Here is a 15,108-nt window from a genome sequence, read left to right as displayed (position 1 = left end):
CTCTTTTGCAACACAAGTATGGGCTGTGTCCCAATGAACTTACTCAGATAAACACAATGTGGTTTTCTTTTAAAATAAGCCTTTACTGAATATATCAACAAGGTACTGTATAGTGTAGAGTGAAGTTTTTAGTTAACAAAGTGTGCAACATGGTAGGTCCCAGAGGATGTGTGATGTAGAATCTTTCAGCCCCCTGTCAGAGAGAACACACTAAACACAAACCAGAAGCAAATCAACATATGGTTCAAACAATAACAAATCATCAGGATTAACTTTCCATGAATATATACCAGTCCTATATTATAGGGGAACATGCAGTGACAAAAGCCTTTACCTGGCCTCAAAGGATTATAAATTGAACCTTCCATGGACCCCTTTACAAATGTCCCATTTTTATGGGTGCGTGTGAACAAGTTTGTGTTTCATACTAATTTAAAAATGCATGTGGCAATGACCTTGTGCTCTTTTGGTGGGTGTGCATCTAAAAAAAAATAGAAACAAAAACCATAGCAAAAGAATCTGACTTGATATAATAACAGGATCATACGTGTATAAAAACTTCCCCCCACAATCAGTGACAAGCATTCCTCTTTACCAGCAATAGTCTTTTTGACCCTGCTGAAGAAATTAGAAAAGATGTAAGCTACAGCTTCCTACCATTCGTACTTCAGATTTTTAAAAGGAGCATCAGGAAAGTTCTGACAAGACCAAGAATTAGAAGTTGCTTTGTTTTAGGTATTTTGTTCTTTGGGGGGAGCTCTTTCCTGCTTCTGCTTTCCCTTGCAGCTGAAATGGTAAGTCTTGAGCAAAATCATTATTTTCATGTTCTAAACTAAAGTGTAATGTGTTCTTTTTAACCACGTCCCTTTCAAAAGCTGCACTGGACTTTGAAGCTAAAGTTTGCTAATCAACTGCAACATCTGCTCCCGGTGAACCAAAATATTGCCTTGTGTTTCGAATGGATGCTTCGTTCACAACATGAAGTGCTTGTTTTCCCAATGGGAAGTAAGTTCTGAGTTGTGTGAGATGACGAAGACCATTATGATCTGCACTAGTAAGAAATGGAGCTGTGATATTAGCTACTTCAGACTGGTCATGTTACACTTTTTGTTTTTAACCTTTACACTTTTTGTTTAACCTCAGGGAAAATGTCTAATATATTTTCAACAAACATCCAGATAATTATAAATTGCATTATTTTTCACAAGGTAGAGTATTTTCCATTTGTTGCATAAGGAAAGTAGGCATGGGGACACATTCCTCTCCTTGTCTCTGCTTGTGATTGACCCATGTGATTGGCTGTCAATGCATCTGAATTGTTTGAGAGAAGCTCATGATATTCCCCTGATCAAATACCTTCCTAGATGAGTACTTAGTAAAGATTATCCTTGGTATGACTAAGTGCCAGTGATACCTGTGTGATCATAGCGATGACTCTTCCCTTTGGAATGTCCTTTTTACAATGACAGTGACTGAGCTCTGAAAGTGGTCACATACTTTCAGAGATTATCTCATTTGGTAAGAGAGCGTAAGTTATGAGAAAGCCAGTGAGCATGGCTTCTTCATTCCATGGGATTGGCCTGTACCTTTCAACCTTGATTCTGAATTAATCACTTCAAAATACATGGTATACACAGCAAGAGAGGCCCAAATGCAGAGCAAATATATCTGCAAAAACACATTCCCATGGCTAGAAATGCAAAGCAAAGCATAATTTACCAGGGGTGTTCCTTCAGCAATTTTCATAAGACACACAGGACATTATAGATTCTATGATGTGCTTTCTATCCTGGTGTAGGTACAGCCCCAGGTATATTACTATAGATTGGAAACTGGTGCTAATTTGATAAGCCTTGCTAATCATCAATATCAAAATGCAACATCAAAATAAAGCCTATCAAGAGATTCTGTCCCTTCAGGAACACCTTCTAGAAGAGGAAACTTTTTGGATCATTCTAACCACTTAATGTAAGTTGGTCACCCTTGTACCACTTAAGCCCCAAAGGATTTTGTGAATCCCAGAAAACATAATAGGACTCTCTCCATCCTTATTATTTATGGTCCAAAGCAATGAAGTTTCAGCAGCCAAAAATTCCACTGGGAGTTAAAAATACAATACAAACAAATGAGAATGATTATTCTGTGAATAACAGAAATAAAAAACCGTCAAAAGTCAAAGTACCATCATTTGAACACACAGTTTTATCTACACAGCCAAGGGGAAGAGGACAGTGGAAGGGAATTATCCATCTAAGTACACAAACCCCCATGTCATTGTCTGATTTTAGATGGCTTAACTGCTACTAGGATCACCTTCACGGATTGTCTTATCCCTTCACTGTGTGGACCTTAGCTTTAAAGAAACAACAGCCAAAACTTTCTAGCTAATAGACTAACATGAAAACTAGAGTCACCTTAGAATTAATTTAAATTAATTCATAGCTAAGCTCAGCTCTACTGACTGCACAGTTTCAATTCTTGTGTCTACAACATTATAGGTTCAGTTATATTTTCGGCTTACTCTGAGGGATGGGGGAGATTAAAACATATAAGTTGGGGTACATTATTAAAGAAAATAAAGCTCTTACTATAAAGAAAAACTTGCATAGCGTTTTATAGCTAAACGTTTACAAAGAAGACACATCACAGTTTTATTTTACTTAGAGAGAAAGCAAGATGATAGTGACATTTACTTCATGAGTCTCTAACATAATGGTCAGTGGTAAAGAAAATATACCTCACATAGTAAAATGGCTAAATTTTATTTGGAGAAGAGTTTTCAATGGGTGTATTTTTTTTAGATAATATAGGTGGATTTTTAGCCCTTCTACATCTAAGGGATGGCAAGGAATAGAGTAAATGAGTCATGTTTTCTGAAGATGGACATTGCTTCAAAAACGTCTAGAATTAAGTGTGGACATCCATCCTTTTCTATGCCCTCTGCTCTTTTTCCTGCTCTGTCAAGATTGGGAGAAGCACTTCCTTCTCTGACCTGTTCACTTTTCATCATGTAAGACTGATGATCCCTCCACCATTTTCCAAAGTACAGGAACATTCACCGTTGAGAAGGAGCAAATGAAATTTCAAAAGTGGAACAGGATCAAAACCAATCCAAGGTGGAAATCTGAGATTGCTTTTAAAAATATACACTCATTTGGCCACCTTTGGTGTGTTCTTATAGAATTATTAGCAGTGAAAATCAGTATGCAGTTTAGAGTGAAATGAGTACATACGGATATTCTGTGCAACTACAACTGGCACCCATTTTTTTTTCTGAAATTCTGAGCAGAGGGTGGAAAAACAAAGGTGGCATAAACAACTAATTACAAAAATATATGCTAGATGATTGGAAGACAAGAATTTGCAAGGGGGATAAAGATATTAATTCAAGCTATTTCAACATGATACTAACAAAGCCAGTTGATACTGTATAAGAGAATCACCAATCAGGTGTTTCTGTCTAACTAGTATTGGTAATTTTTAAGTAACAAGTCATTGGAATATATTCCAAACATTGATCCCTTGTTGATCTAAATACCATGTTGACATAGCTTCAGTGAATCTACCCAAATAATTCTCATTATCAAAAATAATTCCATTCAATATAATTCTTCCCATTATTTTATTAGCCTCTTCTAAAAAAGTATTCTAGAATATATCTCTGTTGAATGTGATTCAACCTGACATATGATTTGAATAGTAACACTTTTAAAGGGAGTTTTCTTTCTAGGACATTATACTGGTCCCTGAAGACGACTGAAATCAGACTCAAGCTTCTAATTCTGTTATCACATAGGGCCAGGGAAGCATGAAGAGTGATTATCAAGTTCCCAGTCAGAAAGCTAACCCCTGGGCTTGAGGATCTTGCCAAATCTCATCTCAAGTTTCTTGATTCTGTCAGGTTGGGTTAACTCATCTCAAGGGAACCAGCTTCCTTGTGACGCTTTCTGCATCTTCTGCACTGAGTCTAATCAGGGTAACTACCTCCATTCTTGCAGGATGGGATCTCTCACATTTCTTCCTGACCAGGAAGTATAGAAAGAGCATAAAAAATATCTGGGCCATTTCTTCTTTTACCCATGTGATTCATCTTACCCTGATGAGTCCGTTTTAATTGGCCCTTTCACCTGACCACCAGCTCTATGAAAACAACTTATTCTGACAGCTTCGACAGCAAAGTGGTTAATGTGCATCAGAAGGAAGCATCACTCGTTCTTTTGCCTTGTCGTCGGGTTCTCATTGTACAACCCTGTACAGTACTTCAGCAACTATATATTTTTTTAAGATTTAAAAAGCAAAGAGTTACAAAACTGTTTGTAATTAACTTGAAATAGAAAAGATAGCACTTTTTTTAAATCCCATTATATAGTACACCGTATAAATTACAGAGTATTCAAATGCACAAATGCATCTGTGTAACATTTATCAAATGTAATCTGTGTGTCTTTATGTGCACACACGTGTGTGTTCGCAAGTTTTACTGTCCACCTTACAAATGCTGGACCTGTGGCTGTTACGTATGGCAGTGTTCCAGGTCTGGCACGCTGCTGTTGCAGTATCGCATGTTGTTGGGGATGTGGCAGTCTGTGTAATTAATGCCCCCATTTGGGGTATAGATGGGTTGCAGTCTGAAATCTCCTTTAAGGAGCTGATCGTTATTTAAGGAGACAATCTGAAAACTAGTTTCTGTCATCTCCAGGATGGAGTTGTCCTTCTTGGTGCCTGCCTCACAGTAGTCATCTTTCCGCCGGCCCCGGTTGTATTTCCACTTCTGGGAAGTGTAGCGCCCCTTTTTGTGCATGTGCCAGCAAAAGACGCTGAGCAAGACCACGAGCACAAATATCACTGCACCCCCAATCAAGCCTGCCAGCAGAAAAGGGGAGCCCATGCTGTGGGATGTCGTCTGCTCGTGGCTGGAAGCAGTGTTGCTGCCATTGTTCAAGTAGGAGGCATGCGTGGTGGCCTCGGAACAAATGGTATCTTCTACAGCACGGTAGTTAAAAGCATCCAGTGGCACTAAACAAATCCGATAGGTGGATCTGGGCTCTAAGTTAATCAAGCTCAGGTGTTGCTTCTCACCACTGACTATGCGTTCCTGAACAATGCCACCCACCAAACTGTGGCCCATTTTCACCCACGTGAGTTTGTACGCCATCACAGTAAAGAGAGAGAGCCAGCTCACTTGAATGGAAGTATCATTCACAAAGTGGATAAAAAGTTGGATCCGTTCAGCAATAGGTGGCGTCACTCTTTCACTGCCATCCCACTCGGGAACCGTGGGGAGTTTCGATGTGGTAGGAATTGGAGGTGTGTAGCTTCTGCTTGGCGTTGGAACAGAGAGAGTAGGAGGCTGAGTCGTGGGAGAAGCTGTGCTTGGGGCTGGGGTGAAGAGAGGCAGGCCTGGGGTTGAGGTGGGACATGACAAAAGGTTCATATTCAACTCCCTGACGGCCATCCCGCGGACTTGCTCAGGACCTTGGCACATGAAACCCCGCACGTTGAGAGATGAAGGGATGTATTTGAGCCATTCTGTGACCCATTTAATACTGCAGTCACAAAACCAAGGATTATTCCTAGCAGTGAGTTGCTTCAGATTGGAGAGATTATCAAAGACCCCTTGAGTTAACATTCGCAGTTGGTTGTTGGATATATCCAACCGTTCCAGCTTACGGAGATTGGAGAAGGCTGTCAAAGGGATGTGGTTTATCTGGTTGTCCTGCAAATAAAGCCTGACCAGGTGCGTACCAGGGAGATCAGGAGGCGGGTGGGTGAGTGAATTACGTACGATTGAGAACTCCTTGAGCTTGGTGAGATGGCTGAAGGTGCCCTCAGCAATGCCCTTGTTGGTCAGGAGATTTCCGTCCACAATCAGACGTTCCAAGCTTGTGAGGTTCTGAAAGGCCATGTCTGATATGACAGCAATTCGATTTTCATCCACTCTCAGCTCTTGCAACTCCACAGGAAGCCCAACAGGCACACTACTCAGGTGATTCTTGGACAAAAACAACAATTTGAGGCTAATAGCCTCGCGGAAGGCCCCATCTTCCACCCCCACTGTGGATATAGAATTGTCATCCAGGTGTAGCTCTTCAAGCTTCAAGAGCTGCGCTAGAGCAGCCCGTGAAATGGTCTGAATGTTGTTTTCCTGCAAATGGAGAACCCTGACATTCTTGGGCAGGTTCATGGGGAATTCATCCAGTTGGTTGCCATAAAGGTAGACCGTGTGCACGGACTGTACGTTGTGCAGTTCTGCAGGAAATCCAGCATTATTAATTTGGTTGTTGTGGAGGTAGAGCACGGTTACGCCCTCCGGGATCCCAAGAGGCACTGAGGTCAAGCTTCGCTCATTACAGTAGACAAAGTTCCTGTCGCAGCGGCACACACTAGGGCAGGCCAGGAGTTTTGACACCTGTGAGTAGAGCCCCAGGGTAACGATGAGCCAAGATTTCAGAAACAAAGCCCCATGGCTGGGCCACTTTGTGATCCTTAGGCCCATTTCTAAAGTACAGAAATAAAATACAATGTGTCGGGGAAAGTAATAATTAAAAAAAAAAAACCTATAGCAAAATCAAAATGATTAGATAGGGTTCGGTCCAAGTTCAGAACTCCAGCTGGGGGAAATGTCCTGAGGGCATACAGTAAAATTATCTTGCTGCTGTCTCTACTCTTATCAGCCTGTGTTGCCCTCTCTGCTGTTGTCCTCCATGTGCAAAACAATTCAATAGGGAGAATTTTCCACACAGGCAGTGGATGACGCCAAGTTATCAGTGGTACCAACACAAGTGCACCTGGGCAGGTGGAGCTCCCTTCTTCTGCTGTAGGTCAGGCCAGCATTGATCAGCCCGTACACTTCTCGATTAAACTCAGTCCACAACCTGTTGGAAACAATAGAGAAAAGGGTCAGTTAAAAGCAGTAATGAGGGGTGGGCATCTGGCAGAGGAGTTAAGATGCCAATTGGAATGTTCACATCCCAGGTCAGAATGCATGGGGCTGGGTCCCAGCTCTACAGTCAATGCTAGCTTCCTCCTAATGAGAGGCCACGGATGACTGCTAATGGGGCTGGGTCCCAGCTCTACAGTCAATGCTAGCTTCCTCCTAATGAGAGGCCACGGATGACTGCTGAAGTAGTTTTGAGCTCCTAGCTTTAGTCCAGTCCAATTCGGTCAGTTGTAAGTATTTGAGGAGTGTACCAGTGGATGGGGACTCTCTCCCTGTCTGCCTCTCAAATGAATAAAATAAATAAATATTTTTTAAAAAGCAAACAATGCAAAAATTGCCAAGTTCAACAATGTAACTGGGACTTAGTAATGAGACAGGAATTGACATTAAATGATATTTTTTTAAAAGATTTATTCTATTTATCTGAAAGTCAGAGTTACAGAGAGGAGAGGCAGAGAAAGAGAGGTCTTCCATCCACTGTTTCACTTCCTGGTTGGCCTCAATGGCTGGAGCTGCACCAATCTGAAGCCAGGAGCCAGGAGCTTCTTCCGGGTCTCCCACACAGGTGCAGGGACCCAAGGAGCTGGGCCATCCTCTACTGCTTTCTCAGGCCATAGCAGAGAGTTGGATCAGAAGTGGAGCAGCCGGGTCTCAAACTGGCGCCCATATGGGATGCTGGCACTGCAGGTGGCAGCTTTACCTGCTACGCCACAGCACTGGCCCCTTAAATGATATTTTAAATGACACTAATTTAGTTGAAATGTTACTCAAGAAATGAATGGTTACAATCTACAAGAGGAAAGCATACTTTTATCTCTATCAATAATTGCACTGTGAATTTCACATTCCAATCAGTACATTCTCTTAAATATCTATTTTCATATTCAAATAGAAAATGGCCACAGGCTGCCTAATCTGCAATATCAGTTAAGGTTGACCGCTTACAAATCTTCTTGGTCGTGGTCTTTTTCTAAGATGGCGATGGAAACTGAAAAAAACAGTGAAACTTAAGGGGAAAGCCTATAGAGCTATAAAGGTTAAACATCAAAAATGATGGACTGAAAAAGGTATTTTAAAAGATGCACCCTTGTTAGGAAGCTCTTCCTAATACTTTTCTAAATACACTTATCATATAATTTTTTAGATCCTAGGCAATAAAAAAGTAGCTACGTTAACTTTCTGCGTCCCTTTAAAGTATACTTTATAATTCTGATACAAAAGCATTTCATCTTTAATGGAGAATTCTGGAATATGTAATATAAAGAATACAGGATGAAATAATAAAGATCACTTATTATATTATCACCCAATCTTACAACTTTACTTACTCTTTTTTCTATGCAAATACTTAAAACTGGAATTATTATTGTTTGCTTTTTGTTACCTAATGGTATGTTGTGACCTTTTATTTCCATGCTATGAAAGAAATCATTTCCAAAAAAGATGCATCCTTTCCATCTGACCTTATGATAAAACAGGACAAACATAACACAAAGAAGGCAGAGAGAAATACACATGTAACATACATGTGAAGGCAGAGAGAAGACTTCTCTGTCCTTCTCCATCTCTTACCTCCCCTCCTCTGTCTTCCTCCAAAATAGCTTTCACTGGCATTTCCAATGAGAACGACCAAACTCCACTGAGTGACACATACCCACTTATCCCCTCCTTTGGGACCTCCAGGTACAGATAAGACACACCACTGTGATCCCTTTAAGAATTGCCAAGTTCATGACTGGGAATAAATTCTCTTTCAACAACACCACCTTCCTGTCTGTGAGTGCTTTTCTGTTTATATAGGACTTTTAGCCAATTTAAAAAATGATAGAAGACACAGTTGAGGAAGTAAAGGCAATCTACAGATAGCAATCATGCCTCCTGCTCCGAATGTGTTCCATCTGCTTTTAGATTAGAGAGGTATAGAAGTTAATTGAAAGGTGCCAGATTTGATTTCCCTACAAAGTAAGACAACATGACAGGACATGGCGAGCTGCAAGTCTCTCAATTCTCACCAATACACAGAGATTGAATCAACTTACATCTTAAAGCACAGAGATATTATTTCAAATAGTCCCCTCAGCTATCTTTAGAAATATAATTTAAAAAGAAAAAAAGCACTTATATAAGTGTTATTTAAGTGTCAAGGATATTGTAAATTTGTTCTATAATTTAAAAGACTGTAAACCATCTAAAAATGCCATTGGTGACCAGAAATGGTAAAATTCATAGTTTGTTGTTAGAAAAACTTAAAAAAGGGGTGAAAGATCTTTTCCCAGGCAAAAAGAAGATGTAAGACTTTATTAAAAATCAAGAGTTATCGGATTTTTTTAAAAGTACAAATAGATGTCTTACCACTGAAAGGAAGCCAGTCTTTCTGGAAGAAATCTCTATGTGCTTGAAGAATAATTTATACAACTAATAGCAGCACAGGAAAAAATGGGCTTAATGCAATCAGCTGAAGCAACATTTAGCTCAGGTTTCAAACAATCTTAAGGTTTCTTGATCTCTTGCTACGTGTGTGTGGCCTTGGTCCAGAAGCATGAACCTGACTTAAGAAGCTGGTAGACATTCAGAACCTCCAGGCTAGAATCTGAATGTCAGAGACAACCTTTGGTGATTATATTAAAATTTGAGAAGCATTTCCCTAAACAAAGTGATGTCTTATTTAATCACTCATGTTTTCATTTATTAAATATACAATAAATGCAAGAGCATATCCCTTGATTCTTTTGAGATGTGTAAAGGTATAAGACATACTAATCACTTTTATCCCTAGGAAACAGTCTCAAATTACATCTTATATGTAAATTACATCTGCATAACTTTATGTCATCTGGCCTCAGTGGAAAATGTTTATGTGAATGACAAGTAGTAGTGTCTAGTAGGACCTTAAATACTTATTTGTAGTCATAAGAGCCCAGTTTTATAAAACATTAAAAAATGGTGCTATTAGCATTTACTCTGTAGAAAATGTAGGGACATCTGATTAAAATAATTGAACCTAATATTACAATGAAATAATAATCCTCAAAATGTGGTGGTGACATACAGTGAACAGAATTTCCTATGTGAAAAAAACCTAAGTTCCTGTGTAAAAAAAGTAGTTTGTAGGCCTAAGAAACAACAAACCAATACTTGAGGATGGCATTTCATAGCTGAGCCCCAAAGAAATGAACACTGGGGATTAATCAAGCACTGAGGGGCAGACATAGACATTACTGTGCATCCAAATTGTAAGGTTTCCACTTGTCTGAACTGCGTCCTCTATGAAGAGAGAAAAAGCGACATCAGCCAATGCTCTGCCCCCAGGCTTGCTCTCTTGCGGGCACATTTATAATTATGCAAGAAGACAAGGCATTGCAGTCCCGAAGAAAGCTCCTAATAAGATTACACGGGGCATGGGGTGAATTGTCACTGTGGCTACATCATAATGAGAGAAAAGCCCTATCCGGATCAGTGTGTTGATCAGCTATGACAAGTCCAATTTTGAATGAAAACAAACTTTCAGATCTTTCTTTGAGCATCTCAGTAGGGAATCCTACAAAATAATGGCATGTAGCAGATTTGTTCTGATCCTTGGATCAACAATAGTCTGTGCGTGTCAGCTAATGACTATCTTTGCCCAAATTAGTGCAAGTATAATATTACAAAACTAGTTCATAGTGCTAGTTTTAATTTACATTTTTTTTAATTTAAATTTCCTCTATATTTTTTAATTGTGGTTTCTACTGACACTGAGGGCTAAACTCTTTTGAGACTTTAAACAGGAGACTATACTTACAAAGAAAGCAGTACAGTCCACCAGTCAAGAACACAGGCCTTGAGGCTTCAGCCCAGGCACAGTGGGATAAGCCGCCACCTGCAACATTGGTGTCCCACATACCCCATATTGGAGCACCTGTTTGCATCCTGGCTGCTCGCTTCTGATCCAGCCCCCTGCTAATACTGTGCCTGAGAAAGCACGGAAGGATGGGCCAAGTACCTGAGAGACCTGAATGGAGTTCCAGGCTCCTGCTTTGGCCTGAGCCAGCCACTGCCATTGTAGCCATTTGGGGAGTGAACCAGCATAAAGATCTCTTTTTCCCCCTCTGTCTCTTCTGTCACTATGCCTTTCAAATAAATAAAAAACAAATCTCAAAATATAACAGGGCCAAGGCCCTGAATTCTTCACATCCCAAGGACACTGAATTGCTGCAAGATCCTGAATATATTACTTAACATTTGAAGTCTTAGTGTTCTTATCTGAAAAATGGGAATAATAATAGTTCCTAACACATAACATTGTTGAGAAAATTAAATAAAACAGTACTTCTGAAAAGTTTACATGGTGCCTGAACACAGTAAGAATGTAATAAATCTAAACTATTATTTTATATGCATTTGTTGCTATGATATTCAGAGAGGTGAATTGTAGTATGTAGAAAATAGCATCACCTTTGACTTGTCAAGTTCCAAGGAATTTCACCTATCCCAGGGTTTTTCAGCCTTGGCACTACTGACATTTAGGGGCAGATAATTTTTATCAAGGTGCTGCCAGATGTACCTTTTCCAGTTATTGCCAAAACTTTTCAAGTTATTGCCATATATATGTGGCACAATCACCCCAAGTTGAGAACCAGGGACCTGCATCATTTTTCAGGTGTCTTGGATGGATAATATTATCACTGTAGTGTTCCAGGGAAAAGTAAAGGTGAGTTTCTAAGATACATTACCTAAAAATGCTTTTTGCCATGGGCATGGATAAAGCATGAAATGCAATGAGCTTTTCCTTAGTTTATCCAACCAATATTTCTTGAGAACTAGGACAAAGACACAGTGGTATACAGAGAGCTGATGTAGGTTTTGGTCTTTTGTGGTTTAAAGTTTAGTAAGAGAAAAGAGTTAAGGAAGCAGAGAATTAGGGTACTATGCAAGGAGCACTAGTCTTGGAGCACTGGGTGATTTTAGTGCTGCTAAAGAGCTTTAATCTAGCCCGAGGGGTATCCGGGAGAGCTGCAGCAGGGAACCGTGAATATCTAAAGGGAAAGAAGGCTCAAGCTGTGGAAGAGATTGAAGAAACTGCGCATATGAATCCAGGCTCTTGTCATTGGATTCCAGAGAGGAAACCCAGCTCAACTAAGAAACAAAACTTTGCACAGCACTTTCTCCCAACTCTGTGTTTCTCACTGAGTCGCCTGTGATTCTAGAAGACACTGAGCAAGCTCATATTTCCAAATCATCAGGCACTTCATGTATGTCTCTAAATGGTGGGATTAAAAATGAATTTCAATTATTGGGGATAAATTTCTTTTCTTTTGTCCTGTATTTGTTTGAACATTATATTGAATTTGTTTTTCCTCCAGGAAACTAAAGATTATGAAAAATAGGTTAACGGAAAATGCTAGGCAGCAACAGAAATTTTCATTCAAAGTCTCAGAAGCATAAGTGTAAATCAACATGTAACTAATGCTCTTTGGGGATAGCAAGAACCTGGCCCTGCCAGTCTCTTAAAGATGAGAGCAACAGCAGCAGCTATTCCAGGCTACTTTACTTTACTTTAACTCTTTTCATAGGAACTGAGACTCTAAGCAAATAAATCACGTAAAAGCTTGCTGTAAAGTTTTCTCTCCTACTGCTGCTTAAGACTTTTTTTTCTTAATTAATTTTAGGAGCCTGTATTCCAGGAGAGCTTAATAAACTGAGACTATAAAAATCATGGTACAGAAAATAAGAATTGTCAATAAGAACTGCCAATATCATATTATAACGACACTAGGATAAACCTAATCAAATCTTAATGGTTTCAGCATTGGCTATCTTGTGATAAGACTGCACAGTGAAAGCAGTGATAAAAACAAGAAAGCTCAACTGAAGAGGGATGTTTCTAGGGGTCACCATCTGCCTTGGAATTTCTGGAGTTAAGCTATTTGTGCTTAAAATCAGGTGTGGAATTCAGAGTCATAGCTGCACTACACAAGCCTTTGTTACAATCTGGAGACAGGAAAGCACTTTATAGATCTCATGCACATTCTTGAAGACAGGGTATAAATACTGCTCATACAACAATCAGGAACGTGCTTTACTTAGCTGGCCAAAATGTGGGGATTAGCACAGGAATCTGGGGAAACATATTTAACAACAGTCATCCCCTAACTGGAAACTAATTTCCCATGCCCTTTACTGAACCTCAAATGAGCCCCTTGAAGTTTCTCCTTAGATGAAAATTTTTGTTTACTAAGACAAGAGGGAAAGAAAGGATGGAAGAAAGAGGGAATGAGGGGTTAAAGTAAGAAAGGAAACACTTTATTTAAACTTTATTTAAACAGTTGACAATTTCCTGGCTCCCGTCAGTCTACAATTGAAAACATTAAAACTGGACCAAAAAAGAAGCAATTGTCCTGGCAAGTACAAAATACTCTTAAACATTTGAAGAATTTTTCTTAAGTGGTTTCCAATGGATCCAAATAATAGGGGTGGGTTTCAAACAACCAGTGTTATAATCTCAAATGCATAAACTTTAAGGACACATTCAGAACAGCCACATATCCCTCTCAATCCACTAGGAGCTCCCAGGCATAGTTCTATGACACCTTTAAAGTCTGAGACTGCCAGAAGGTCTCTGTGCACCAGCCACTACCCAAATGCAGACAGTAGAATGGCCAGCTGTCTTCAAGGCCTGAAATCAACTCGTATAGTGACTGGCTTGCGAGCTGGTTCCAAGAAATGAATGGAAACTAGTGGAGCAGAATTTTAGGTAGAAAAACATGAATTGAGAGTATTAATGGGATATAAAGTATATGGTCCATTATAAATGGACCTACTATAGCTCCTATTGATGTACTCTTCAATCCATTTCAAAATGGATTCATTGCATTCATTGATTTGTTCAAACATACACTGAGTATCTCATGTTTCACAGAAAATAACTGATTCCTTAGGCTTTTACCTTTGAGAATTTTGTTTTTATTAGAAAGAGTGACACAGAGAAAGAAAGAGAAAGAGAAACACATACACACACAGATCTTTCATCTGCTGGTTCACTCTGCAAATGGATGCAATAGCCAGAACTGGGTCAGGCCAAAGCCGGGAGCCAGGAACATTATCCCTGCTTCCCACACGGGAGACAGGGACCCAAGTAATTGGGCCATCACCAGCTGCTTTCCTAGGTGCAATATCAGGGAGCTGGACTGCAAGCACAGCAGCCAAGACTCAAAACATCACTCTGATATGGGGTACCAACACCCCAACTGGTGGCTTAACCTGCTGTATCACAACTATGGACCCTGGGAAAATTTTTAATTTCTTTGCAGCATTTAGTCCCAAGGTTCCCCATTCTCAAGGGTCATTAAAAATACTAGAGGAAGGTAAAGAAAGACAAAGGCTTCTGGATCCGAGCCATGAAGAAGGGTGGGCATGGGCATGCTGCCAACTTTCCCTAGCTGGATCTGACATTCATTTTAAGGTTCAATGATCTAGAGGAAGGCACTGTGAAGTCGTGGGTAAAGCCACCACCTGTAACACTGGCATCCCATATTGGCTCTGGTTCATGTCCTGACTGCTCTACTTCCAATTCAGCTGCCCACTAATAGACTGGGGAAAGCAGCAGAAAGATGGTTCAAGTCCTTGGGCCCCTGCCACTCACATGGGAGACCTGGAAGAAGCTCTTGGCTTCAGCCTGACATAATCCCAGTCATTGCAACCATCTAGGATAGTGACCCAACAGATGGTAGACGTCTCTCTCTCCTCTCTAACTTGACTTTCAAATATAAAAACATTTTTTTTTAAACTAAAAATGTCCAATGACCCAGCCTTTCAGGCATAGCTTTCAGAGCATAGCAATAACTGATCTTTCTCTCTTCTGAATCAAAAAACATGTGAGTGTGTGGCTGATGTTGTAGGAAAAGCAGAGGGTTTGGAGTCAGTCAGAATTTAGTTTTGGTCGTGGTTCATTCACTCATTACTAGCACGGTGAAAATACACAACTTGGCCTTTTTGAACTTCAATTTTTCATGTCAAAGAAAACTGCCTACAGGATTGGTGGGAAGAGTAAATATAAAATATGTTAAGTTGAATAAGCATGCCAATTAGGCACTCAGTAAATTGATTTAAGAAAAGTAGAGAAAGTGTAATGAGTAAGGGATGGGCTCTGGACACAGATGACATAAAGAGCTGCCCTACTTACCAGCTGG

The 15,108-nt window shown here is 40.0% G+C and overlaps 1 protein-coding gene across 5 annotated transcripts in view; it reads right to left on the bottom strand.

The window, feature by feature from the left end:
• Positions 1 to 62: 62 nt before the first annotated feature.
• FLRT2 (fibronectin leucine rich transmembrane protein 2) overlaps positions 63 to 15,108 on the bottom strand; it is a 103,259-nt gene continuing 88,213 nt past the window's right edge. For all 5 annotated transcript variants that reach the window (XM_008271953.4, XM_051825963.2, XM_070065668.1 and 2 more), the window contains one exon: positions 63 to 6,875. In XM_008271953.4, the coding sequence (XP_008270175.1) occupies positions 4,514 to 6,496 (1,983 nt within the window). In that variant the 5' untranslated portion in view covers positions 6,497 to 6,875 and the 3' untranslated portion in view covers positions 63 to 4,513. The remainder of the gene's footprint in view (positions 6,876 to 15,108) is intronic.

The sequence above is a fragment of the Oryctolagus cuniculus genome, chromosome 20, assembly GCF_964237555.1.
Source record: "Oryctolagus cuniculus chromosome 20, mOryCun1.1, whole genome shotgun sequence".
In the NCBI taxonomy this organism is placed as follows: Eukaryota; Metazoa; Chordata; class Mammalia; order Lagomorpha; family Leporidae; genus Oryctolagus; species Oryctolagus cuniculus.
Note: the sequence above shows the minus strand (reverse complement) of the source record. Positions and strands in the feature narration are given on the sequence as shown.